This window comes from Mus pahari, chromosome 12 (assembly GCF_900095145.1).
Source record: "Mus pahari chromosome 12, PAHARI_EIJ_v1.1, whole genome shotgun sequence".
NCBI classification, from domain to species: domain Eukaryota; kingdom Metazoa; phylum Chordata; class Mammalia; order Rodentia; family Muridae; genus Mus; species Mus pahari.
This window is the reverse complement of record NC_034601.1, coordinates 4,839,025-4,865,612: the sequence shown is the minus strand read 5'-3', so window position 1 is coordinate 4,865,612 and position 26,588 is coordinate 4,839,025. Positions and strand designations below refer to the sequence as shown.

The 26,588-nt window shown below is 44.4% G+C and overlaps 1 protein-coding gene across 2 annotated transcripts in view; it reads left to right on the top strand.

Moving 5' to 3' along the window:
* Usp7 (ubiquitin specific peptidase 7) overlaps positions 1-26,588 on the top strand; it is a 52,728-nt gene that overhangs the window by 19,730 nt on the left and 6,410 nt on the right. Inside the window, exons 1-21 of one of the 2 annotated variants that reach the window (XM_029544281.1) lie at positions 5,113-5,217; positions 5,922-6,096; positions 9,532-9,730; positions 11,531-11,669; positions 12,717-12,805; positions 13,843-13,951; positions 14,861-14,991; positions 15,457-15,511; positions 16,402-16,482; positions 16,574-16,664; positions 18,091-18,173; positions 19,374-19,483; positions 21,215-21,371; positions 22,174-22,318; positions 22,642-22,772; positions 22,933-23,067; positions 23,632-23,733; positions 23,935-24,040; positions 24,711-24,803; positions 24,885-24,952; positions 25,688-25,788. In XM_029544281.1, coding sequence (XP_029400141.1) covers positions 9,645-9,730; positions 11,531-11,669; positions 12,717-12,805; positions 13,843-13,951; positions 14,861-14,991; positions 15,457-15,511; positions 16,402-16,482; positions 16,574-16,664; positions 18,091-18,173; positions 19,374-19,483; positions 21,215-21,371; positions 22,174-22,318; positions 22,642-22,772; positions 22,933-23,067; positions 23,632-23,733; positions 23,935-24,040; positions 24,711-24,803; positions 24,885-24,952; positions 25,688-25,788 — 2,012 coding nt within the window. In that variant the 5' untranslated portion in view covers positions 5,113-5,217; positions 5,922-6,096; positions 9,532-9,644. Of the gene's footprint in view, positions 1-5,112; positions 5,218-5,921; positions 6,097-9,531; positions 9,731-11,530; positions 11,670-12,716; positions 12,806-13,842; positions 13,952-14,860; positions 14,992-15,456; positions 15,512-16,401; positions 16,483-16,573; positions 16,665-18,090; positions 18,174-19,373; positions 19,484-21,214; positions 21,372-22,173; positions 22,319-22,641; positions 22,773-22,932; positions 23,068-23,631; positions 23,734-23,934; positions 24,041-24,710; positions 24,804-24,884; positions 24,953-25,687; positions 25,789-26,588 lie in introns of those variants that run through there. The other variant, XM_021208911.1, reaches the window with a different exon arrangement.

The window sequence follows — 26,588 nt, the reverse complement described above, 5'->3', positions numbered from 1 at the left end:
CCTTTCCTTTCCTTTCCTTTCCTTTCCTTTCCTTTCCTTTCCTTTCCTTTCTTCTTCCTTCCTTCCTTCCTTTCTTTTCCTAAAAACAAGAATTTTGCAGGACACTTTAAAAAAAAAAAAAAAAAAGAATGTTGGTGTACAGCTCCTGGAGATTCTATGCATTCACTCCACTGTGGACGATAGAACCTTCCCTCTCTAGCCCCTAGACTCGCTGGGCTACAGAGCCATGAGACATGGCTGGGAACTACAGGCTTGGGCAAGAAGGTGAATGAAAACTTCCACATCAGTACCTACATAGCTCAGTTACCCCTCAAATGATTGGGGTTGTCGATTAAGTAATACCAGTCTTAAGATATATATGCAGAATAATCTATGCCCTCCCCTCCCTTAACCTCCCACCTTCCCTCCCTCCACTTCTCTGCCCGTTCTTCAAAACTCTCCTACCTTTTTCTCCCACACCCCTCTTTCCTCCCCTTTTTGTGGTATTGCAGATTGAACAGGACCTCATGAATGTTCTAGGCAGGGACTCTGACCCTCAGCTGTACACTACCTCATCTTTTGTTAAATATTGTATCGAGTAATATTCTGAATTGAGTTTGAATGGGTTGAGAGAAGGACGAACCATGTAGATAGAACTGGCTGATGGGATGAAGATGTGCAACTCTTTGTGCTGTGACCCGCCCAGGACCCAAGAATTGGCTCTGTACTCTGTGTGTTCTGCTTTGTAGTACTGAGTGGGTTTTAGTAGGTTGTTACCACAAATAGAAGAGTCTGGAGTGGATCAAGTGAAGAGATGCTTAGGGCCCCAAAGAAAGAGCTGGAAATTTCCAGCCAAGGCTACCACATGGTGGTGGTAATACACAAGATACACTTGGTTAGAAGATTTTGATAAATTACTTGGAATGTTCAATATGTCTTCTGCTCTATCCTTTTTATGCTAACATGAGGTTCTTCATCTGAGCTCTAATATCTTTGAGACTGAGGTGCTAAATTAGTGCTGCCAGTTTCCATAGCAGTTGGCAAGTGTTCTGTGGTGACATGGTAGTTCTGTTATGACATCATAAATGGAGGTAGATGGCATAGAACTCCTCAGTAAGGAGGCAGACGTTTATTTAGGCTCCATAACTAGTCAAGCAGCTGGAGTGGTTCTTTTTTGCCTTTTAATAAGGACACAAAATTAAACTTGATACCATGATGAAAAGTGATGTACCCTCTTCTGAGTGACCCTCACTTGAGAATGGCAGTAGCTTTATTTTCTGCAGATGCTGGGCATAGGAAGTTTGGGAATTTTGGAGATTGTTGGGAGGGAGTGCTCAGAACTGAACCAGAACCTCCTGCTGGGCTAGCTTCCAGACCCAGGGGCTTTTCTATCCATTGTAGCTTTGTGCACTGTCATTGTTGGCTACATGATTCTGCATTATTTGTGATGGTTGTGTGTCAGAAAGTTAATACTGGGTTTTTGTTTGATCACACAATGTTAAATTACTTGTAAAATTTCAACGAGGGGCCAGGAAAAGAGCTCAGCGGGAGAAGTGTTTGTTGGGCAAGCAATGAGGACCTTTATTTGGAGCCCGAATGACACGTGCCCACCTGTAACCCCAGTGCTTGGGGTTGGGAGACAGGGCATTCTTGAGACAAGTGGATCCTGAAAGCTCATTGGTCAGCCAGTCTAGTGCAGTAGGTGGGAATCATGTTCAGTTAGAATTCCTGAGCCCCAAAATACAATGTGGAAGGAAAGTGAGAAGACAAATGAATGTCTGCTTGTGGCCTTTCCATTCTGCAGTGGTCAAGGAAGGACTGACTGACTGCTCACATACCTCCCCAGTCAGTAGGACAGAGCCCAGGGGTGAAACCCATTTCTGTACATCAGCCTTCTGGTATAGTTCTTCTTCTGACCCAGGAATTACCGCATGCTCTTGAATAACTACACACTGGATAGTCTGTCCTTTGGGAGATAAACTTGAGCTGCCTGGCCAGTCATTTAGCTTTCAGTGGTTGAGTTTCCAGCACCTGGCAGACCAACAAGTGACCTTGTGACATTTTATAGCCCCCCCCCCCCAACTGTCTACCTGTGTGGTGGGTTACTTTGGGTGTGAGTTGGCTGTGGCTCTAGAGATTGGATACTTGTTTTCCCCTTGGATCTGCCAACTGTAGATCACCCCTCTTTAGTGGGAGAAGGAGAGCTGTGACAGCAGGCTCACTTCAGTCTCACATTACAACTGGTGGGATTTGTTCACTCACTTTACTCTGACCACAGTGTGTCAGGTGTGGCAAGTGGAGTCATAGCTCTTTAAAACTCAATTTTTGCACAACATAACTTTTGCTAGAAAAGCGCTCTTACCTAGCACAGCTTATTTCAGCAACCTTTAATTCCTGCAAAACCGAAACAACCCCTTTGTAGCTGCAATCTGGATTATTTTATCATATTTGGATTTTAGTGGAATAAAGCAGCCTTTGCCTTCACTTACTAATGTTTCAGGATGCTTGTAATTTAGAAGGCTGTTTGAGAGTGGTTTGTTAGGTTGGTATTTTGACATAAATTGTGTTTAAAGGCATTTGTGATGGGATCAGACTACTGCCGGGTGTCATTGAGGAGAATTCTTTTAGGATCTGAAACTTGTGTGTGCAACAGACTGGTCACTGTCGCTTAACATGCTGTGAGGTTCCAGATGAACAGGGTCAAATAGGAATAGGTCCTTGAGGATTTGCCAGGGAAGTGAATGATATGCTCTGCCTATTTCAACACACAGCTCTCCCAGATTTATATTTGTGATGTTTGTTTTGAGTCAGGGTCTCACTGAATCCCAGGCTAGCCTCAAACAAATCCACCTGCCTCTTGGGATAAAGGCATGTGCGACCATGCCCAGTGTTCTCGTTCTCTCTCTCTCTCTCTCTCTCTCTCTCTCTCTCTCTCTCTCTCTCTCTGTGTGTGTGTGTGTGTGTGTGTGTGTGTGTGTTAGTGGTGTGAGGGAGAGCTTGCGGGGAAGAGACAGTGAGAAAACATTAGCAGATGTTCATATGCTATGGTGAGTGCATGGAGCTCAGAGGACAACTTTAAGAGTTGGTTCCTCCTTCCTCTGCATTTCAGATGGAGTATGAGGGTTCTTTGGCAAGCACTTTAACGAAGGCTGAGCTATTACACTGTCCACAGTCCTTCTGCTCAGTAACAGAGAGAGGTTTGCATATAAAACAGATTTTTTTTAAAGATTTATTTATTATTATACATAAGCACACTGTAGCTGTCTTTAGACACACTAGAAGAGGGCATCAGATCTCATTATGGGTGGTTGTGAGCCACCATGTGGTTGCTGGGATTTGAACTCTTTACCTTTGGAAGAGCAGTCAGTGCTCTTACCCGCTGAGCCATCTCACCAGCCCTATAAAACAGTTTTTAAAGAAATAAACATATGTCGAGAAGTTGTATTGTGACCCTTTTTTAAACACAGGCAATACTGACAGAATGCTTGAGAACTTATAAAATTTGAAGGGTGATTTGATGTCATTGAGGGGAATAGATATAGGTCAGAGAGATTCTGAAGTACCCAGTTCTCTTTGCCTTGCAGCTCTTATATGCTCATTCTTTAGAAAATTTAGACTAGGTAAATCACCAAAATGACTCTCACTGGCTCTTACAGAGCCTTTGTCATTTGAAACCTCATTGGTTTGTCACCTGGCTGGTACTTGGGGCACAAGGCAGGTATTATTGTGAGTTCCAGGCTGGCCAGAAGATGTCCTTTAAAGGACCCCAGGATTCCACATCCCTCAAACCCTTATCTAAGGGATTGTGGGCCATTTTTTAAAAGCGTTTGTTTTTAGACATCACATTCTAATACAATTGTATTATTAAACTGGAGATTGGAAGTGATATTAAATTTGTCTAAATATGGATGAATGTCTATTTTTTAAATTTTGAAAGTTTTGAGATAAAGAGATGGGGATGCAGGAGTTTAAGAGCCAAACAGTAGGAGGGGACTAGCCTCAGCTCTGTCCATGGTTCTGAACGTGTGTGTGCGTGCGCACACGCACCTGCCTGCTTCCCTGTCCCCGTGTCTGTCCCAGTCTTGTGTCCACCCCTGGTAACAGTAAGATTTGGGATTGTGAAGGTCCAGCACACAGCTCCCTAGCTAACTCTTCAGAAAAGCATGCCTCCTTCAGGTAATGAGACCCTTTTCCTGCTGGGTGTTTATCACTGCAGGGAAAAAGCACTCCTGGACAAGATGACCTGCTCCTGCAATCAGTGTTTTGGAATGGTACATGGGGGCTGATTTAACTCCAAGATTAGCCAGATGTGGTGGCTCCAGCTGTGATCTGAACATCACAAACCCAAAAATAACCCGTGGTGTCCTACTCAGCTTTGTTTTCAGATGTTTCATGAACTCAAGAAAATAGTCTGTATGGTTAAGGTTTTTATTCAAAGATGTTTTTTGGTTTGTGTGTGTTTGTGTGCAGATGGATTGATATATGTACATGTGAGTACAGGTAGCCTCAACAGTTCAAATGAGGACATTATATCCCTGGGAACTAAAGAGTTACAAGCAGTTGTGAACTGCATTGTTGGTTTGGGAAACAAACTTAGATGCTCTGCAGAAGCAATGAATGCTCTTAACCTCTGGGCCTCAGAGTCAACTCTTAGTTCCTTGGTTAAATTTTATTTATTTATTTATTTATTTATTTATTTATTTATTTATTTATTTATTCGGTGCTAAGTGTGGGACCCAGGAATCTTTGTGCATGTTAGGCAAAAGCTCTCCTAGGACTATGGTCCATCTCTGGAGGATTACATTTTAATTAGTAGGAAGCTTATTGCAAAATGACTTTCCATATCAATTATGTAAAGGTTCTTAAGTCTAAGCCATTAGCCATTACCGAGTAAGAGTAAATAGACAATACAAATAAACATCTTATATATACAGAATAGTCCTTTTATTAATTACAAATGGAGCAGATTATCATGCATTGTGACCAATATTCAATAGCCTTCAAACTTTGAAGACTTGAATTAGGATATGTAAGAGTTATTAGAATTTAGTGACTACAAATTATCAAGCATATTCTTGTGCATCTAGTCCAACTGTGAAGGTTAGCTCATAAGTTTCTTATTTTTTTTTAAAGCTGGAGATACAGATGACCCACCAAGAATTACTCAGAACCCTGTCATCAATGGGAATGTAACCCTGAGTGATGGGCATAGCAACGCAGAGGAGGACATGGAGGATGGTAAGTACCGCTCACTTACTCACAGCTGTCGAGCGCTGTCAGAAACAAAACCCATCTGTATTTTTTCCTTGAGTACTTTCTAATCTTTAGAGTAGTTAGTTTTTAGGAGGTTATGTCTGAGGGCAATTTGGGATCCTATTTTTGTTTTGAATTACCAGATTGTGTAAAATTTCAAGGTAAGTTGCTTCTCCTCAGTCTAGGCAAGGGGGTTCAAATCCAGAGGTTTATAATGAGTGGGTGTCTGCTCATACCCACAGGTCTCCAAGCACTGTTAGTATTCAGGCCAGAGAGATTTTCTTTCCCATTTGTTTGCAGCAAGATGCTTCCAGGCATTGGGATTTGGTTTTCCACTGCATTCCCACTTTCGTGTCTTATCAGTCCTACAACTGAGAGTGCCTCCTAGCTCCTGTTAGAGCCAAGCGTTGGGCCCTGCACTTCCTCCACTCACTTTTCTCTGTATCGGCCATGTGGAAAAACATATGCTTATGTATATGCATGGGCATTTTGTGTCAGGGAATCATTTTTTTTCTTTTGAGAAATCTTCTTTTATATCATCTTAAGAGATGTAAACATTTGCAAGCCAAAGTCCTGAGAAGGGAGCAGCCAGTAATTTTATGCAGCCCCTGGAATCTTGCAGTGTAATATGAAACCATGTTCTGTACAAGCATGTCCATCAATCCTCATGAGGGTTGTGTCCTTCCCAGGGGAGTAACGGGGCAGTTGAAAGAAACCATCAGGCACGGGCTGCACCACCAGAAGGACTGCTGTTCAGACCTCCTGCCAAAAGTTCAGCCTCCATGCGAAACTGCAGCCGCAGTTGAGAGTTCTCTCACAGTGCGGTTTACCCCTGGCAGCTGGCTGAGGCAATTTCTGAGGAAGGTAAAGAGGCGTGGGCTACACCCCGCTGCTTTGTTCCCTGTGGAGTGCGCTTTCCACTGTAGATGAAGGGCATCGGTGTGGGTGTGGTCCTATTGGTTATTGGGCGTTTGGTGGTTTCACTTTGGACACCAGAGATGCCAGGATTGTTTCAGAGAGGACATTTGGGAAAGTGGCTAGGCAGAGGTGCCAGGAGTGCATTTGGGTTCAATTTGAGTTGTATGTAGAGCTGTATGTAGCCAAGCCCACCCCATCAGCTCTCCCAGTGCAGCTTGTTTTAAGCAATTCCTCTTACTAGGAGTGTAGGGAGACATAGATGCAGTTATGAGACAGTGGGTTATTCTGTGTATTAGAATACACCAGTGTTTCCCACTAAACCCTACCTGCTTCCTCTCTGCAGCCATTACAGACAACCAGATGTCTTTAGACATTGCTAAATGTTTCCTGGGGGCCTGGGTGGCCTAGATCGAACCATGCTTAAGAGTCTGCATTCTCTTATCTCAGGGTAAATAATATTGGATTCTTAGTACTAAGTACTCATGCTTTATCATGAGACCTAAGAGTTGCAGTGGCCCAGCTTGTCGAAAGCAGAGCGGCCGGCAGTCTTGGTTTGCAGTTGGAACTGTCTTCAGCAAGGCCTAGGCCTGGGCCTATTTACAGTATGGCAGAGGCAAGGGAGGGTGGGGCTCTGTTTCTGGAGCAGATCTTAGGGTGAGCTTTTCCGAAAGTAATGTGACTGTGAACCGCTGATGTAGGTGTATGTGTCATGTGGCCGGGTCAGATCCTTGGGAAATTTGAGGAGCTCTGCATTACCCATGCCTCAGCCATCCCTTAAAAACCCCGGGGTTTTCTTAATGATCCCTTAGACTCTGGCTTTGAACCCCTTTACTTAGATCTTTTAAAAATATATCAAACTAGGACACATGATCTAGAAAACATTGGATCGAGGCCAATTTGTAACCATATGATCTGTGACTTTATTGTGCTCAGGGTCCTTAGAGCCATCTCTCGTGTAAGGACTTAGGTAGCTTGGCAGTGCAGGCATGAATGGAGGACATGTGTAGTTGAGGAAAAGAGCATATTTTTTAAATGCCTGTTAGTAGACTAATGGGGTGGGCAGGTGTTAGAGCCTCTTTCTTATCATATTTCTCATTTCATCAAGTGTTGCTTGTCCTTTCTTAGATGAGAGGTTTTAGAGCAAACACATGGGCTATGAGGACCTAGATAGAAGTGTGTTAAGTTGTAGGTGTCTAGAAACCACCCATTTCTTAAGATTAATAGCCTTGTAAAATTTGTATTAGACTAGTATGTCAGAAGGTATGAGAAGACATCCCTCTAGAGTCACCATATGGAGAAATTGGTCCCTTCAAAACCTGAAGTGTCCTGTCTGTGCTTTCTCTACAGAGTTGAGGCCAGGGCAGCCCACTCACAGAGTTGTTTTAAGTGGACCTAACTCCCATGTGCCACTGCATTTGTTCTTGGGCAGAGACCCTTGTCAGGGTGGTCAGTCTCGAGGAATTCCCTCTAAGAGGGTAATCAGCAGGCTGATTTAGTGCTGTGGATAGGTTGTTCTTAGGCTGTTACAAATTCTCATTTGTCCTACTTGTTTGAGCACCAAGGGCCATGTTCATGATGTCAGCTGTAGGCTGGCTCTATGATTGGATTGTATCCCAGCCCCCAGTTTAGTCACAAGAAGTTTCAACTTCCTTAGCCTGTTCTAAGAATGTGCCTTCAGTATAATGCACAAATCCAGTGTGACATCTAAGGAAGCAGACTAGTGAATAGGGACCAGGGACAGTGCCAGGTTCTATTTTGAAAAGATTTGCACATTAAGATCAGTGTCACCACTCACTTTTCCCCCCCTTAACATTTAAAGAATAAGTTGTCGGTTTGACTAATGTGCGGCATGGAAGAATAAAAAATTGTAGTCTGCTCCAGGTTTTGTGGGTATGAGTGTAATCTTACAAGTCTGAGCTGCAGCGACAGGCTAGCTTTATGCAGGCTAGCACTGCCACTGTCCTTGGTGTCTCCAGAAATGACATGCATCATGTCAGTATGCCTCAGTTTCCTTATCTGTAAAGTGGAAATTAATGCTGCTCAGGTGCAATTTGTATGTCCATTAAAGCATGTAGCTAACCTTTTCTGCTAAGTCCTTTTAGGCAAATTCATAGGCAGAATTCTTCCCCTTCAGGCAGGTGCAGGAATATCCAACCCAATAGACTTAGGTCAGTCAGTCATCAGCACCCTGGCAAAGCTTCCTGGAGCTGTTCTTTCATTGTGCTCCTGCCCTGACTGAGAGAGCCGGGATGTGCTTGGTTACAAAAAAGGGGTGAGGGAACATTGACAGACTTCGGCAAGAATACCCTCTTGTGAGGACTGATGGACATGTTTTCTTAAGAACAGACCCAGGTAGTTGCAAACTTCTAGCAACTTTAATATATCTAGAACAGGTGATTCCACAAACCCATGTTATGTGCAGTTTGGAGATGGAAGGATTGTGGGGCTCTATTTTGATGGCCTTCAGCACTCTGGGAATGTAAGGGGGCAGAATTTCTCTGTTAATTAACATGCTTTTCATAAGTCTAGTTATGCATAGTCCTCTGATTATGTTCTGGGACCCAGTAACCAGGGAAGTCAGTACCTGATTCTATATGGGGGGAGGTGGCCCTCAGTCCCTACCAGTCAGGGATCAGTTTTCTCTTTGTTGCAAGATAAGCATAAAAAGTGATTCCTTCAGACCCTTCTGCAGCCCCTTGGTTTCCTGTGAATTTGTCATGTATTACTGGTGCTTGTCAGTAGCAACTGTGGCAGAGTGGCTGTGGATGACGGCTCACTTGCTATAGCTTGAGAAGCAAACAGTAAGACATTCCTGGGGCTCTATCAGCTCACTGGCCCGTGGCCACTTGCCAGTGATGGGTGAATGGTGCCCTCTTTTAGATGATACATTTTTGATTGAGACACTAAACCTCTGAGCAGAGGCAGTGGAGGGGCAGAAACCTTCATTCTTGTGCTAATATTCATATTGGAAAGAACTTTAATTTCTCTGTGAACAGAAGTTTTAAGCTTGGGGGCCTGGCAGCCCTGTGCATACATACATTCAAAGTATAAGCATAAGCCCTTCTTCTTCTTCCCTCCCAAGTCTGTCCCCTCAGTTGATTTCCAGGTGTGGGGGGGTGAAAACTGAAGTAAATGTTCATCCCCCTAAACCCTTAGTTCTCTGAGGGAAGGCAGGCGTGGGTGAGTGGACCCTCTGCTAGCATCCAGCTGTGTAGAAACTGTCTTCATTAGTAGTGCCTTTTCATACGTTGGAAAAGCCACTATGGTTTCCCAGAGGCATCAGCAGTTGGACTGGGTTGAGATCTTGTAGAGCAGTTTACTGCAGTGTTATGATTTTGGTTAATGCCCTGGCTCTGTGATTGATGGCATGTTTTCTTGCAGACACCAGTTGGCGCTCCGAGGCAACCTTTCAGTTCACTGTCGAGCGCTTCAGCAGACTGAGTGAGTCGGTCCTTAGCCCTCCGTGTTTTGTGCGAAATCTGCCATGGAAGATTATGGTGATGCCACGCTTTTATCCAGACAGACCACACCAAAAAAGCGTAGGATTCTTTCTCCAGTGCAATGCTGAATCTGACTCCACGTAAGAGTTTAAATGATGCAACTACAAATGCACACATTTCTGGAGGCCAAGCTCCATCAGTCTTATCCAGTTTTAGTTTCTTTTGTCACTCTGTAACAGTCCCTTTTCTTTTGGCTCTGGGGATGGAACCCAGGGAATTGCTACTACTGAGTTACAGCCCTAGCCCTGATTATAAGAGTGAAATAAAAAAGTAACTTTAGTATGTAAGTGCCCATCAGCCCAGACTAGGTCCGTTTGGATTCTGCCAGCCACTGAACTATTTGTTCCCTTGTCCCTAGAAGCAGATGCCTTAAGTGTGGCTGTGAGAAGCTTACACAGCTAGCCCTTCTGTCCTCTGAAGGCTCGTGCCTATGGGCTAATTGGAAAACACCTCACAGATGTTAGTGAGGTGTTTAAAAGTACGGCTCTGGCCTATTTATGGGGGAAAGTTTTGGTCATGCTTTTCAAAAGGAGTTTTATTTTTTAAAGTGTCTTAATACCAGTATTTGGGAAATGGAGGCAGGAGGTTCATTTCAAGGCCAGCCTGGATTAAATGAGACCCTGTCTTAGTAACTGAGAAATAAAGACATCGTGGAGGTCCTTCCAATTACACAAAAGAGGTTTCATGATCTATGAGTCTTTCAAACTTTACCCCTTTGGTTTAATCTCAGAAGTGTGTGGTTCTCCTTTAAGTCCACAGCCTTGCTGTCAGAAATCTGTTAGAGTGATGGTTGGGAGAGGGTGTATGCGCACTGTGGAGGTCCCTTGGTCTATACCAAGGAGGCCCCATGACACTCCCTGATTCTGGTGCTTGGGAACCCTGAGGAAAGTGCTCACCAGAAGATAGCAGCTTTGGTTGTTCTGTCAATATTCCAAGGGAGAACACAGTTTATTTCTGTCTCCTTTAATGTTTGAGAAGTGCCAAGCTAAGCTAGTGAGTGGTGCAGCGGTAAATGGTTGCCCAATACACAGGGTGGGCTTATACCCTCAGCATTGCTCCTTCCCCCCTAGAAAGTTGTGAAATCAACTTTATCTGTAGTGAAGGACCACATATAGATTAAGGTTTTTCTTGTCTCTGGCAGTAAACTGATTGGCCCAGACTGGACTGCATTAGCTGGAAGTCATGGACCCGCCCTCTGGTGTCCTTACTGGCAGGACATGCTTCTGTGCCTGATCCCTCCTGATACATAGGGCAGGTGTCCTGGGAGTCAGCCTATTGGCACAGGTGCAAGCTCTGCTGGGAATACTGCATTGTGGTAGAACCCAGGGGTGCATCCATCCTCATTTAGGGATTGAAGGAGGAAGGGAAGGGTTTTTTGCTTTGTTACTAGGATAGCCTTGAATTCATAGTAATCCCCTTGCCTCAGCTTCCTCAGTGGTAGAGACTGTATACGTGCTACCATTTCTTGCTCATCCACTGTTTTATTATTTTATCCGCTGTCACAGGGATTTCTCTGTACATGACATGTAACTACTGAACTACACCCTTCACCTAGCCACACTTGCATAAAACCTAAGGCTGATATTTAAAGTTCAGGCAGGAACAAACCCAAGCCAGGTCATGGTTCACACCTTAATCTTAGCTCTCAGAAAGTAGAGAGGCAGGTAGATTTGAGTTCTTTCTAGTCCAGCTGGAGTTACATGGCGAGATCTTTTCTCAAATAATAAACTAGAACTGTGACCTACTGCAGTTGTGACTTCAAATCCTTCTACCCTATCCAAGGTAGATTTTCATGTGCTGGTTCTGATGTTTTAAAGTGTGTGGGTCTCATTGAAATACGCCAGCTAAGGTTTGGTGGGTTTTGTTTCCTTCTGCAATAGGTCGTGGTCCTGCCACGCACAAGCAGTGCTGAAGATAATAAATTACAGGGACGATGACAAATCATTCAGCCGGCGAATCAGTCACTTGTTCTTCCACAAGGAAAACGACTGGGGATTCTCTAATTTCATGGCCTGGAGTGTAAGTGACAGTGTTTAGACTCAGTATCTCAACTGGTATTGCTGGTCTTGTTCTTTTAGTCTTCAAAACCTTGCTTTGTGAGTTGAGCAGGTAGACACCCGGAAGTTGGTGTGGTTTTCTGTCATCATGTGTGCAGTATATATAAGGATTCCGGTTGCAGCCTTTAAATTTTTACTTACTATGCTGTGTGTGCATGGTGTGCAAACTTCATTATATGCAAATAACTGAGTGTGGGCATACATGAACTAAGGTGGGGTCCATTTGTGTGGGTTCTGTGGATTCAGCTCAGATCATGGGTTCAGGCTTAGATACTGCTCTCTGTTTCATCTCACTGGCTCCTCAGGCATGGCTCTGCCCTTCCTGACAGGGTTTCTCTGTGTGGCCCTGGTTGTATTGGAACTCACTAAGTAGACCAGGCTGGCCTCTGCCTCCACATTCTGAGTGCTCGAGTGCTGGAAATAGAGGTGTGGGCCACCACCACCTGGCATCGAGTATGAAGTTTTAGAATCTTGCACAAACTTGTATGTGTGTGAGGGTGCCACAGGGGCCAGGACTGCTTGTCAGATTCTTTGGGGTTAGAGCCATGGCATTTGTGAGGTGTGGATGCTAGGACCAAATTCTGATTCCCGTGCCAGCAGCAAACCTGTTGGCAGAGTTGTTTGTCCAGCCCACTGCAGCATGTTTTAGTCACATGGAAATCTTTCCTGGTAGGGGTGACCTTTCTTGGGGCCCCTTTCTGTAGAAGTGGCCAGTGGTGGGTCTTGGCATGTTGCTGTCTAGAAAGAGTACTTTAGACTCTCACCAGCTCACTCAGGCTGTGACAGTAAACCCTGAGCACCTTGACCTTTGCAAAGCTCTTAAGGGGTCATACTTAAAACAAAAAGGACCACTTCCAAACTAGGGCAAAGTTGTGCAAACATTTTAAAGGAGTGCCCCGTTAGGCTTTGAAGTAGTACTTTACTGAGTGCAGAGTACAAAGACAGTTGCTTCTTTTGAGTAAGGTGGATCTTGTGTGTTCTTATGCGAGTTGATATTTTTATTTTACAGGAAGTGACTGATCCTGAGAAAGGATTCATAGACGATGACAAAGTCACCTTTGAAGTTTTTGTACAGGCAGATGCTCCCCATGGAGTTGCGTAAGTTTTTGTCCTGCTAGGTACTCCTGTACTGTCTTGCGACGCATGAGAATATGCCTAAGAGTGTTTACCATCTTGAGTTTGCCCCAATACTCAACAACACATATACCCTCACCAGTGGGTTTTTTGCATGTAACCAGCCAGCACTGGTTTTCCAGTCACAGTCTTATCTATAAGGAAACCAGGGCCTTCGTGTGTGTGGCTTGCTGCTCTTATTTTGAAGACTGCACAGGTATGGAAACCTGTCACAGGAAATGTACTGGGGACTACTGACAGGTCCAGTCCCTCATCCTCTCTGATGTTGGCTCTTACTCTTGTTAGTATGTAGCGGAGTCAGAAGCTTATCGGGAAGACGTAGTAGTTTCCTGTTTACCAGTAGATTTCTCTCTGCTGGGTGGTCACATGGGTTGAAAATATCTGGGACACAGCTTAGACTACCATTTTAAGTAGCCACTCAGGTAGCATAACAAAGAGGCGCTGCCCTTGAGATTTTAAAAATGCATTCTAAAACTTGAAAATCTACATTCCTGTCTTCTCCTGCATAAGTGTCTTTCTATAGATTTGGTGGTAGGGTTGTTGTCTGGCGTATTCAGCTGTTGCCGCATTTATATTTTTGGGTGTGTGTGTGTGTGTGTGTGTGTGTGTGTGAGAGAGAGAGAGAGAGAGAGAGAGAGAGAGAGAGAGAGAGAGAGAGAGAGAGAGAGAGAGAGATATATATCTGTAGTCACACTTGATGTCAAAGGTAACCCCCAGTGTCTGAGTGCTAATCTTTATAAATGACAGGAGACTGTTGGGTGAATGCTGAAATTGAGTTTGAATGGTCACGACAGTCAGGGAGGCCTCAGTTCCCAGTGTTGTGCCTGGAGGAATGGTCAGTGGACCATGTTCCTTTGTCAGCATGCTAGATAGCAGAAGATGACATGTGATGGTGATGCTCAGCTGCACAGATGCCAGGGCAAATGGCCAACTGAGCCCTATATATTGTAGAAGCCAGGTGTTCCTGGCAGTGGACCTTCAAACTGGACTGTGTCTTTCAGGTGGGACTCAAAGAAGCATACTGGCTATGTCGGCTTAAAGAATCAGGGAGCAACATGTTACATGAATAGCTTGCTGCAGACCTTGTTTTTCACAAATCAGTTACGAAAGGTAAATGAATATTATTCCTTTCAGCAGCTTTCTGCCTTCTCTTCTGCAAGGTATGTTAAAGACCCAACATACTCTCTTACCTCCCCAGACAGCAGCCCTTTCTCTGCAGGAAGGCCTTCCCAGGCTGCCTTTATTAGTCTCTGGTGGTGGTGGGGTCCACCTTGTCTTGGAGCTAACTTATGTGATCAAATTTTAAAATACAAACACCATAATAACAATTAATTGATTCTAGGACTAATGTGTCTACCTTATAGTATATTCCCAGGCTCCCCCAACCTTATTTAGAGATAAAGTCTGTGTAGTACTGGTTTTCTTGTAGCTGACAGCCTGGCCAGAGATCTGCCTGCCTGGTTAATGTGGAGTTCCGTGGTACCACAGCTAGCTCCACACCCTCTTCTTCTCAATGTTAGGGAGAGGGAGTGTCTACACATGCTCCTGGACTGGCTTTATTCACTTAGTAGTCTTTGTGGTCCTTCTGCCTCAGCTTATTTTAAGCAGTTTGAGTCTAATGATGGAGGGTGGTGCTTTTCTGACTGCAGACTGTATGGAGTGGGGCAGAGAAGGTACTTGTATGTGTGTCTTATCTGCTCGCTTCTGCGACAGCTGCTCTCTGAGATGGGAGCACTCGGAGTGGTAGCTTGAGTGCCATCTGCATTTCATCATCTCTGGTTCCTAGACACTGGCAGGGTTAAATGTGCACTGCCCCAGGGAGTGCCCGGGTGGTGAGCTGTAGGTGACTTAAGTTTTTTTGCATTCTCTTTTGTTTCTTTCTAAATTGTCTCTACAGACATTTGATGGTTTTACAAACTTGGGCATAGTTAAGAGCCCCTAGCAAATTGCTTTACTCCTTATGATATTAGAAATGATACTTTTACCTAAAATTAAACACTTCTAAATCAATTCTTTTAGGCTGTGTACATGATGCCAACAGAGGGCGATGATTCATCTAAAAGCGTCCCTTTAGCATTACAAAGAGTGTTCTATGAATTACAGCACAGCGATAAGCCTGTAGGAACAAAAAAGCTCACAAAGTCATTTGGGTATGTATCAGCAATCCACCTCCATTCTGCTTTCTGTGTAAGGGACAAGAGTGGAGACAGGAGTGACCCGGCATCCGGCTCAGGCAGGCTCACGGCTGGCCCCAGGGCTTCTATCCTTTCCCTCTTTGGAAGTAAGGCTTTGTGTTAGAGTTTTTCCTGAAAGATTTCACCACTTTGCTTTTTGACAAAGGGGCGTGTCTTGCTTTGAAGTGTATTTGTATGTGACTGTAGTTACCACCTTTTAGATTTTAAAAAACATTTAAAAATTTCCCTGACTGCTAATAAAATTCAGTTTAATCTTTGCATTATGACAATCCCCAAGATACTCTTTACATTTAAGAAACCACACCTACTAAATTTGAGGCTAGAGGTTAATTGAATTTAGTCCGCAGTCTAGATTGTGCCTTAATTTACTCCCTTGAAATTCAGAAATTGAAATGTAGATACTCCTTTTCTCTTTGAAAGGTGGGAAACTTTAGATAGCTTCATGCAACACGATGTTCAAGAGCTTTGTCGAGTGGTAAGTTTCAAGCAGTAACTATTTGGTTGTCAAAGTGAATGTTTGAGGCAATGCTAGAGGTCTTTACCAAGTAGTTTCACAACTAAGACCATTTACCTTGGTTTAGGACTGATGTGTAGGCCAGGGTTAAAGAGTGCTGGGATCCCACCAACATGCCTGGTTTAGGGCTCGTCTAGGTTTGAACTGTGGGAAGGACTGAGTCAGAAGGTGATGTGATACTGGGGAAGGTTGAACAGATGGAGCTGTGTGTAGTGGGTTTCTCATTGATTGCCTGAGCATATGCAAAGGAGTCACAAAGCGAGGGGATCTGCAGGCACTGCAGAGGTGGTGCTGTTGCCTGTCCCCATTAGTCACTAGTCATTCGTTCCTGGATTGAGGAAGGACATAGATGCGTGCTCACGCAGACTTGGAATGGATGTTCAAGGTGATTGGCTGGGCAAGGTGTGTTTTCTTTTTTGCAGCACTAGCTGGATTGAATCAGTTCATTAAATATCCATGGACAAACCAGTCAATCCTGTTGACAGGCTCAACCTCATTAATCTCTTGGTGTGGACCATTACGAGTTAAGTTTAGTGATCAATTTACATGCTTTTCCACAGAGGTAAAATAAATATAAAAAATGCTTCTAAAGGCACTCAAGATTACTAATTCATCCCAAAGACTGTGTAAAAGGTTAACCTCAACTATTGCATGGAGATATTTTTTTGTAAAAGCAACAAAATCCAGCCAAGAAAGATTTTGTATGTTTTTTTTTTGTAATTGCATGCCAAAGGTATTATATTTATAGTCTAGAAATTCTTTGACTGTTGGCATTTCCAACAAAGTGTTATTAAATTACTATGTATTACTTAAGTATAAGTTGTTTTTAATGTCCAAATCTTCTCTTTCAGTTGCTTGATAATGTGGAAAATAAAATGAAAGGCACCTGTGTAGAGGGCACCATTCCAAAGTTATTCCGAGGCAAAATGGTGGTATGTGAGCGTTAGTTTTAAAGAATGGCTTTGGGAGACTATAAATGTAGACTGACAGCCAGTGCTGAAGCTGCCTTCTCTTTACTTACAGTCCTATATTCAGTGCAAAGAAGTAGACTACCGTTCTGATAGGAGAGAAGATTATTATGATATCCAGCTAAGTATAAAAGGGAAGAAAAACAGTAAGTCTTGTTTCCATATTTCATTGCTGCTCTCACTCAGTGTCTCGTTAGGAACAGGGATTGTATTATAATTAAGGTTAGATGCAGGGAGTGACATTTTAAGCACATTGGGTGACTGCCTGCTTCTGTGTATCCAACTCTCAAGAGCAGTGTGTCCAGCTGCCTGGAAGCCTCTTTTGGTCTGCTCAATCCCTGGATCCCCCTTCCCGAATCAGAGGAAACACCTCTAGCATTCAGCAACTTGGGCTGGCCTGGTTGTAATCTGAGCCTTTTTCATCATCTTGTTCATGTGTGCTTCATGTATTCCATACAGGACCAGTGGCTTGATGATCACCTAGTGTTCATTTTAGGGGCCTTTATCTACCGGTATATTGCTCTCTATAGGTTCAGGCCATTGCTCTCGTTCATGTTCTGCTTGCATTTATGGCAGGCTCAGCATCACTTATCTCGTGGTGTGGACTGATCCCTGAGCTTAGTGATAGTGTATGTGCTTTTCCACAAAGCCAAGCCAGTGTAAAAAGGGATTCTGTGTGTCTTATTGTAAAGCCTGTTTAACAGGTTAGGCTCCTCTGATGTAGATGAGTTTTTCCTGGCATAGATTCCAGATTGCCAGGGCTTTTATTTGTATCACTGTCTTCCAGTTGGGTCCCTCTTTCCTTTGTTAAGCTGGAGATTATCATTATTGTGCACTCTTGTGCATGGTCTGCATAGGCATCACTATCTTCGCATCTTGTGTTCCGTCCAGCCTCTTGCTGCATGGGTTTCCTTTGCTGTTTAGTTCTTACTGTCTTGACTTCCGCTTCATTTTTTCTTGGTGCTTTATTTGTTATTCTCCCTGGCCCTTCTGTTCCTCTTCTCAGGACCCCTGTCCCATACCACCTGCGGTTGCCCTCAGTGTAACTGCTGACCTGACAGTTGTCTGGTGTGTTACCCCCATCCCTGCTGTCCCCACCCCCAGGAGGCCTTTGTGTGACTGCCTGACCTCAATCCTCATGCTGCTGCTTGTTGAATGACACATGCTGATTTTAGTGAAGTCACTGTACTAGTTGTCACTATTCCAGGGCTGATATCACGGTGCCCCGTGCAGGTGCATCTTCTGCCTAGTTCCTCTTCGTCCAGCCCTTGAGTTTCACACCCACTGATTGTCTATGCCACGGTCCCATGCTGTCTTAATTGACTAAGCTTATAAGTGTTTCAGCAGCATTGAAACGAAGTACTTGAGTTTCCCTCCCTTTTCTGCTATCTTTGAACAGGGAAGGTGCAGTGGCCTGTGTCATTGTACTCAGTGGACGGGGAAGCTCTGCTCATACTCTGCTGGATATCCTCATCACATTAATATATGTAATGTCCACCCAGGCTGCCTGTGTTTGTACTTGAGCTTTATTGATCACACCAATTGACCTGTTCTTTTTGTTTCTTTTTAAAGTATTTGAATCATTTGTGGATTATGTGGCAGTAGAACAACTAGACGGTGACAATAAATACGACGCTGGGGAGCATGGCCTGCAGGTAACCTCCTTCCCGTGCTGTCTCCAGTTCTTTACCCAGGCATTGATGACACTGTGCTGTGCTCTCTCTCCTTGCTTGTGCTTTTGAGATGTTGAGCCCATAAGCATTTGCTCTCTTTGAATGGTCTGATGAGGTGGGAAGGTGTTTGTGTGGTGAAGAGGGGAAATCTTTGATTGACAGAACTGGCAGAGTAGGGGAAAGTGCTGTGAGTGTTGACGGTTTCTGTTTTGTGCCTCACCAGAACATTTCCTGACCTTCATATCAGAAAGTTTTTTGGTTATTGTTTTGTTTCACTTTTTGATACAGGGTTTACTCTGTGTAGCCTTGGGTAAACTGGAACCTGCTTTGTAGACCAAGCTGGCCTCAAACTTGTCTGCCTCTGCCTCCCAAGGGTACCTCCTAAAGGTGGGTGCTGGGCTGGATTCAGGGAACGTATTATCATAGCACTTACCAAGGCCTGCCAGCTTGGTGTGTGTGTAAAACAGGTTTTCTCTGTGTAGCCCTGACTGTCCTGGAACTCACTCTGTAGACCAGGCTGGCCTCGAACTGAGAAATCCGCCTGACTCTGTCTCCCGAGTGCTGGGATTAAAGGCGTGGCCACCACCACCTGGCTGCCTGCCAACTTGTAACTCATGGTATCAGGGTTCTATTCTGCTGGTTCAGAGCACTGAGGCTCAGACGCCTGTGCTGCACAGGATGAGAGCTGGGGAGAAGAACTTGGGACACTGCCCTACAGTCTGCCTTTCCCACCCAGATGAGTAGGCGTATTTGCGGGGACGTGTTGGAAGGGCAGGGCAACTTTGGACACGGTTTCTTCACTCCATCTTGATGTGTTTCTAGGGATCACATCAGGTCTGTCACCCTTGTGGGACAATTAATTGTCTTCATCTCTGAGCTATCTGCCTGGTCAGAAACACTTCTTTACTACCTTAAGAAACAGGTGAAGCTGGGTGTGATGGGGCACGTGTTTAATCCCAGGGTTTGATGGGCAGGGACAGGAGTTCCAGGCCAGCTAGGGTGACATGGTAAAACTGTTTCAAAAAAACTTAAAAGACTTGTAAACCTGGAGTGGTAACTTAGGAGACAAAGGCAGGAGGGTCACTATAAGTTCAAAGTTAGTGAGGTCCCCCCTCCCCCATCTCCAAGAAAACCAAAAATACAGAGATGAACTAAAAATCACCATTTATTCTCCACTTCCAGGAGGCAGAAAAAGGTGTGAAATTCCTAACATTGCCCCCAGTATTACATCTGCAACTTATGAGGTTCATGTATGATCCTCAGACGGACCAAAACATCAAGATCAATGACAGGTAATGGGGTGTTGGAGGGGCTCCGTGTGACCTCCGCGCTGGGCTGTGCTATGCTGCGCACTCTCTGTTGTGCTTCCCCTAGGGTAGGGTAGAGGTGTATCTGGCAGGTGCTTGTTTTCTGTAATAGTGCCCTGACCCCAACCCTCTCCTCTGCCACCCTGAAGGCAAGGGGCAGGGTTTTCTGACTGGGTCACAGAGCTTTGGACTAAATGTAGATTTTTACCACAAATCAGTGTTTTGTTTTTAGCTTCCAGAATGTCCTAGGAATGATGGTGTATGTCTCTACCCCATTATAATTTTTACCCTTATTTTTAAGACAACAGATTGGAGAATTTAGGGATGTGCTTCCATTGGTAGCATGTTTGGCTACCATATATGAGGCCTGGGCTTCATCTGTAGCGCTGCATGAACCTTAGGCATGGTTCAGCCATAGGGCAGGCGGAGAAAGCAACATTAGACGCTCTTTCAAGATCATCCTTAGATATATAGTGAGGTCAGCCTATCCTAATGTTAATGAGCCTTTGTATGAGTGATGAGAAATGCTTTCTCTAAGGGTTTTTGGTTTTTTGTTTTTTCCTCTTTTTTTTGTTCAAAACAGGAAGGGTTTCTTTGTGTAACAGCTCCTGGTATAGTCTTGGAACTTACTCTGTAGAGACACTACTGCTTGACTTATTTGAGTTTGTATACAAAATTTTACCCTGATTAGTTTGAACATAACTTTGAGCAGGGTAGATGATGGTTAGTCACCATTCATGTTTGAAGGTAGAATATGACAAAATTAAATTATTTTCACAAATGGAGTGTATGCTCAACTGTCTTTTATTTTCCAACCTGTTTTCTGCACACCTTTTTCTCCCTGTTTTCAATGGAATTGTTGCCATCATTTTTAAAAATTGTGACTTTTTCCCCCCTAAATACCCAAGTTGTACATTCTCAGCAGACAGTCTGACTGGATTCGAGCAGCCCTCAGCCACTAGATTCCTATACGCATTTGGACTCTGATCCACTTTGTTTGGCTTCCCTTTTTGCCTCTGAAAGCCATTTACTTAATTTTGAGACAGTTTAACTCAGGCTGGTTGCCAGTTTACCAGGACCATAAACTTCTGACCATCCTGCCTTCTTCACTCTGTGGAACTGAGCTAACACGCATGTACCCAATTGGTGAAAGAGCTTATGGTCTCCCGCATGCTTGCTTTCCAGGCACTGTACCAACTGAGCTGCTCATCCCATGCTTGCATACAGCTTATCATTGATAAGATTTAACCAAATCACAAGTTAGGAAGCAAATAATTTAGGACTGTCAAATATAGTACCTTTGTAAGGGTAAAGATCCTTTACACACATCTCTCTGACTAGCCTGCTCTTTCTCTAACGTCACAGTGTTCTAAGTACATTCCTAGATGCCTTGGGCTTATGTAGGCACTAACATTCAGTTCAGTGTAAATTTACTATGAGATGGTTGGGCAAACTCTGAACTTGAACCTCCTAGTATCTTATTGTTCTCACTGAATTTTCCCTTAACTTTAAATTGATAAGATTTTTCTTGCAAGTAGGTACTCCTTTAGAAGTAGATTGAAGAGCCTTCAGAGTCATTCATAGTTCATGATTAATGATGCACAGTCAATTATAAGAGTTCAAAAATAAAGCTCTAAAGGACAACATATTTTACATGCAAATCAGTATTGATTTTAAAAATAATTTTAATACTTTTAAAAAAATATTTTTGAACAGGTTTGAGTTTCCAGAACAGTTACCACTTGATGAATTTTTGCAAAAAACAGACCCTAAGGACCCTGCAAATTATATTCTCCATGCCGTCTTGGTTCACAGTGGAGATAATCATGGTGGACATTATGTGGTTTACCTAAACCCCAAAGGGGATGGCAAAGTAAGTGTTGGCCTTGGCTTCTGAGGTTTGAAAGCATGCCTCCCTTCTGCTTCATGCTTCGTCGACTAAGTTCCTTCCTAGCCCTTGGATTTTGGGGGAGAAGGGATGTGTGTGTGTCTGTGTGTCTGTTTGCTTGTTTTTGACTGGAGTGCTGTTTTCTTGTCTCATTTTTGACAGTGTGAAGGTGAATGGTTCATTACAGAGTGTGCTTCTGTGCTAGTAGTTAACACTGTACCTCACAGAATCTCTCTCATGCAAGTGATGAGTGCTGACATAGCAGTTATCCTTGGCTGGGCAGGGAAGCTTCATCACATCAGGGCGTGTCCACCATCATCCTCCGCAGTCCCTGATGTGGCACCCTGCCATGGTCTTCATAATGGTGGGAATGAAGACCCAGTGTGGTGCTCTGGGACAAAGAAGGTTTTTAGAATAGATACTTTTTTGGCTGGGGCATTTAAAATGACTTTCTCCAAGACAAATTGGAAGATCATTGTTATATAATTTTAAGTCAGAAGCTTGCCACAGCATTTCTTGTCTTTGTTTTATTAAAATCTTCTATTGAATTGTATAAGTATAGCATGAAGTTTTTGCTTAATTTATTGTACTCTGTCAATTCTCCAAAGGGTTGGTGCTATGTGAATGATTGGTCCAAAGTTGGAACTGGCTATTTGAGTAGGCAGCAAGGAGTGCCAGTGGGCACAAGGTTCCTCAGGGTTCTGGGTCTTAGGAGGTGTTTGTGCTCAGTGATCCCTACTATTCAGTAGTGCTGCTCTCTGCTCACATCTGCCTGCTTCCCTTCCAGTGGTGTAAATTTGATGATGACGTGGTATCCAGGTGTACTAAAGAAGAAGCTATTGAGCACAATTATGGGGGTCATGATGACGATCTNTCTGTTCGACACTGCACAAATGCCTATATGTTAGTGTACATCAGGGAATCAAAGCTAAGTGAGTACCAGTGGCTGTGTTAAACTATAACAGCTTGATGTAGTTCTGCAAAGAGTCTTCACTGCCTTGGCTTTCTGTCTGTATAATACAGTACCATGAAACATAAAGTGGATGCTTTGTTGCCTGCCCAAAGTCCCTACCCCCACAGACATCCCCCTCTGTCTATCCCCATCGTTTAAAAAGCAAGCTGTGCTGCGCTTGTGGGCTCCACATGGTCCCAAGTCCTTCCATAATCCTAGGTTATTAATGAAGACCTAACATGAGGCCCTTGCAAGGAGGGGGAAGCAGAGTTCCAGGTGAAAGAGGATGCATTTGTCCTGCAGGTGAAGTGTTACAAGCTGTCACCGACCATGATATTCCTCAGCAGTTGGTGGAACGATTGCAAGAAGAGAAAAGGATCAAGGCTCAGAAGCGAAAGGAGCAGCAGGAAGCCCATCTCTACATGCAAGTGCAGGTCAGCCTTGGGCCAGCGAATGTGTGCCGGGCAGTGCCGTGGGCATTGGGTGCAGCTGCAGGGGCTCACTAGAGGTAGAGAGGCGGGTGATTGAAGCCTTTTGAGTGGGCTCAGGGTGATGTATGTCTGTGGTTGTAAGCTCAGCTTTCTGTGCCTTCAGATAGTTGCAGAGGACCAGTTTTGTGGCCACCAAGGAAATGACATGTACGATGAGGAGAAAGTGAGGTACACCGTGTTCAAGGTTCTGAAGAACTCCTCCCTGGCTGAGTTNGTTCAGAGCCTCTCCCAAACCATGGTGGGTATAGCTCCTCTGCTCACACCTAGGCTATTGGTAGATACCACGAGAGACCTACTACCTTGGGTGATTATTCACTGTGTCTGAGCCTTGCCTGACAAGGAGATGTTGAGCCAAGCTCCTGATCCAGCTGTCAGAATCTTTAATCTCAGCATCTACTTCCTTCAGTCCCCAAACATAACCATGTAGTGAATCTCAGAGAAGGAGCTTGTGGGGACTGTCTGTTCTTGTACTGCCACCACCAGTTTCTGGTAGCTTTTTTTTTTTTTTTGTTTTCCAAGACAGGGTTTCTCTGTGTAACCCTGGCTGTCCTGGAACTCACTTTGTAGACCAGGCTGGCCTCGAACTCAGAAATCCGCCTGCCTCTGCCTTCAAGTGCTGGGATTAAAGACGTGTGTCACCACCCCCAGCTTCTGGGTAGCTTTTTGAGCTAAGCCCTGGAGTGGACTTTTTAGAAGGCACGAGAGTGTAAAGTTTGACCCTGTCCTGTTACTTGTACTCACAGAAGCGTTCAAATGATAATAAGATGCTTGTTGTTTTAATAAAGTTTTGACTTTTTTTCAGGGGTTTCCACAAGATCAGATTCGATTGTGGCCTATGCAAGCAAGAAGTAATGGAACAAAACGGCCTGCAATGCTAGATAATGAAGCCGACGGCAGTAAAACAGTAAATATTGTTGGTAGATCCTCGGGTGTCTCGTGTGGATCTCTGCGGGAGGCTCCTGTCCTGCACTTAGCAGCCTTGTGCCCCTTTGCTTTGCGTTCAGTAGAGCTGGACGTATATCTTCACTACTCAAGTGTAGTTGTCAGCCGCCCTGTCACCTAAGCCATTGCAACCTTCTAAAACCAGCGTCTCTTTTGGAAATAGATGATTGAACTGAGTGATAATGAAAACCCTTGGACAATATTCCTGGAAACAGTTGATCCTGAGCTTGCTGCTAGCGGAGCAACATTGCCCAAGTTTGATAAAGATCGTAAGTGCCCACAAGCCACCTGCTGCTTTAGAGCAGCCAAGTAGGCTTGGCGTTCATTGGTACCAGCAGAGGGCTGGACCTTTCTTCCTTTGGAGAAAAAGAGCTCCTGGGGCCTCCACACTACTCATTCAGACCCTTCCATGTTGAGGGCTCAAAGGGAAGCCACTGGACACTGGCTCCAGGCTCCTGTTCATCACTCTGATCAGATGACTAGGCAGGGATTGCAGGCTGGTGTCGCGTTACAGATGCTTCACCTTAAGCCACATGGCCTATGTGAACGCATGTTTAAGCAGTCATGGCTATGCCACTGAACAGGAGGCTGACCCACAAACTAGCTCTTTTGCTCTGTAAGAACAGACAAGGGGTCACTTTTGTGGAGGATATCCAACTTTGACATAGTCACCTGGGAATTCTAGTCCAGTAGTCAGTGCCAAGTCTCCGTTGTTGCACTGAGTGTCCTGTTCACCTTAAATACTGAGTCATGAGCTGTGATTTGTGGAGCCCACCTCTAACGTCACAGGATCAGCCTCCTGAAGGCACCTCGTGTCACCGTTACTTTCTGGGGACTTCTCGCTGTGAGGGGTTGTCACTTAACCGAAGCTTACTTGTTAGCATTTTCAAACATTGTACTAAAGATTAGGACGCTAACAGCCTGTTCATCAACTTGTAGATGATGTAATGTTATTTTTGAAGATGTATGATCCTAAAACACGGAGCTTGAATTACTGTGGACATATCTACACACCCATATCCTGTAAAATACGTAAGTCCTGGCTGTACTTCTTAGGACTAGCTTTTGCTTAGTGCATCCCAGTTGTATATTTAATAGATGTCTTCACTGCAGGTGACTTGCTCCCGGTTATGTGTGACAGAGCAGGATTCATCCAGGATACTAGCCTTATCCTCTATGAGGTTTGCTTGTTTTATCTCTCTGCAGTCACTCCATTTCTGCCTGCCGGGGAGGGAGGTTCTTCTCTTAGTCTTGGAAATCATTAGTGCTTCCTCTGTACTTGATTTGGGTCTTCTCTTTCTTGGTGGGTAGCATGGGTGTTGAAACAAGGTTTGTCTGTGTAGCCCTGGCTGTCCTGAAACCTCCATCTGTAGACCAGGCTGCCTCCCAGTTGCTGGGATTGAAAGGCATGCACCACCACCAGGTGCTCTACACTTTAGTTGACAATTACAGTGTGTTTTATGTTTTATTGAGAAAGGGCCTCAGATAATGCAAGCAGATTCGGGCTCCTTTATATATAGCTACTTTGTATATTGCTACATTGGCCTCCTAATCTTACCACCTCTACTTCCGACCACACCCTGCTACCCGTTTTAAATATCTTAACTTTTATCTGTTTAGAATTGGGGATCATCAGATACGTAGAGACTGGCTTTTCCATTTGTATTTTGACTTAAAATAAAAACTGCGTAAGCCAGGTGTGGTCACCTGAGTTTGGAGTCCTTGGTTCCCTGAGAGGCTAAGGCTGGCATCCAGGGCCAGCCTAAAAACAACCAAGCAGACCCTGTCTCAAAGACTAAATGTACAGCATGCAGATGAAAAAGACTCGGATATAGAGAAGGCAGAAAAATAAGAACAAAAAAATCTGCTCATACAAGAAGTTCTTAAATATAACCACTTGCTATCTCTTCCTGTAGGAAGTTAAGCCGAATTTAACAGAGAGAATTCAGGACTATGATGTGTCTCTTGATAAAGCCCTTGATGAGCTGATGGATGGTGACATCATAGTGTTTCAGAAGTATGTATCTTGGGAGTGTCCTCCTCACTCATGGACAGTTGCTACTCTGGGTCAGGTTTGGTATTAGGGAATGCGGACATTGATTTGGAGTTCTCGTAGTGAACTTGTTGTAGGACTTGGGAGGTAGAGAGGCTGGAGGACCCAGGAGCTACATTGCAAGCTTTGAGATCTGCTGGGGCTGTGAGAACCTGTCTACCAAGCCCAAGTTCTCTGATGACCAGGAATGTCTGTAGGGACCAAACTGAGACATCTTTGTAAAGTACAAGTCCACTTCCTTCTCTGAAAGTACTCGAGATCGGCCTTCTTTAGAAGATTTCTCTTCTGCCTGTGTCCACACCTGTAGGTGTGGGCTGCTACTGCAGACCAGGCTAAGTGTACTGCTCTGCAGAGAACCCGTTTGTGGGGAGGTGGGCAGTCACTGAGACAGCTGCTGGCACTGAGTACTTTACTGTAGAGACTCAGTAAGTACGTGCCTCTTTTATTTTATGTGTATGAATGTTTTGTCTGTTTGTGTCTATGCACAGTGCACATACCTGCTGCTGCTGGTGGAAGCCAATAGTGTGGATATCAAGATAGATCCCTTGGGACTAGAATTAAAAATGGTTACTGGCCACCATATGGCTGTTAGGTCCTCTGGAAGTGCTCTTAACCTCTGAGCCGCCTCTTGAGGCATATACTTGCCCATTTTGCTGTGCCTTGCTACAAAGGTTGCTGAGGCAGGCACCTTGTAGCTTCTGGTGAGCACAGACTGTCTTCCATCATCGCACTGCTTACATGTGGTGTTGCTGTTGACATGCACT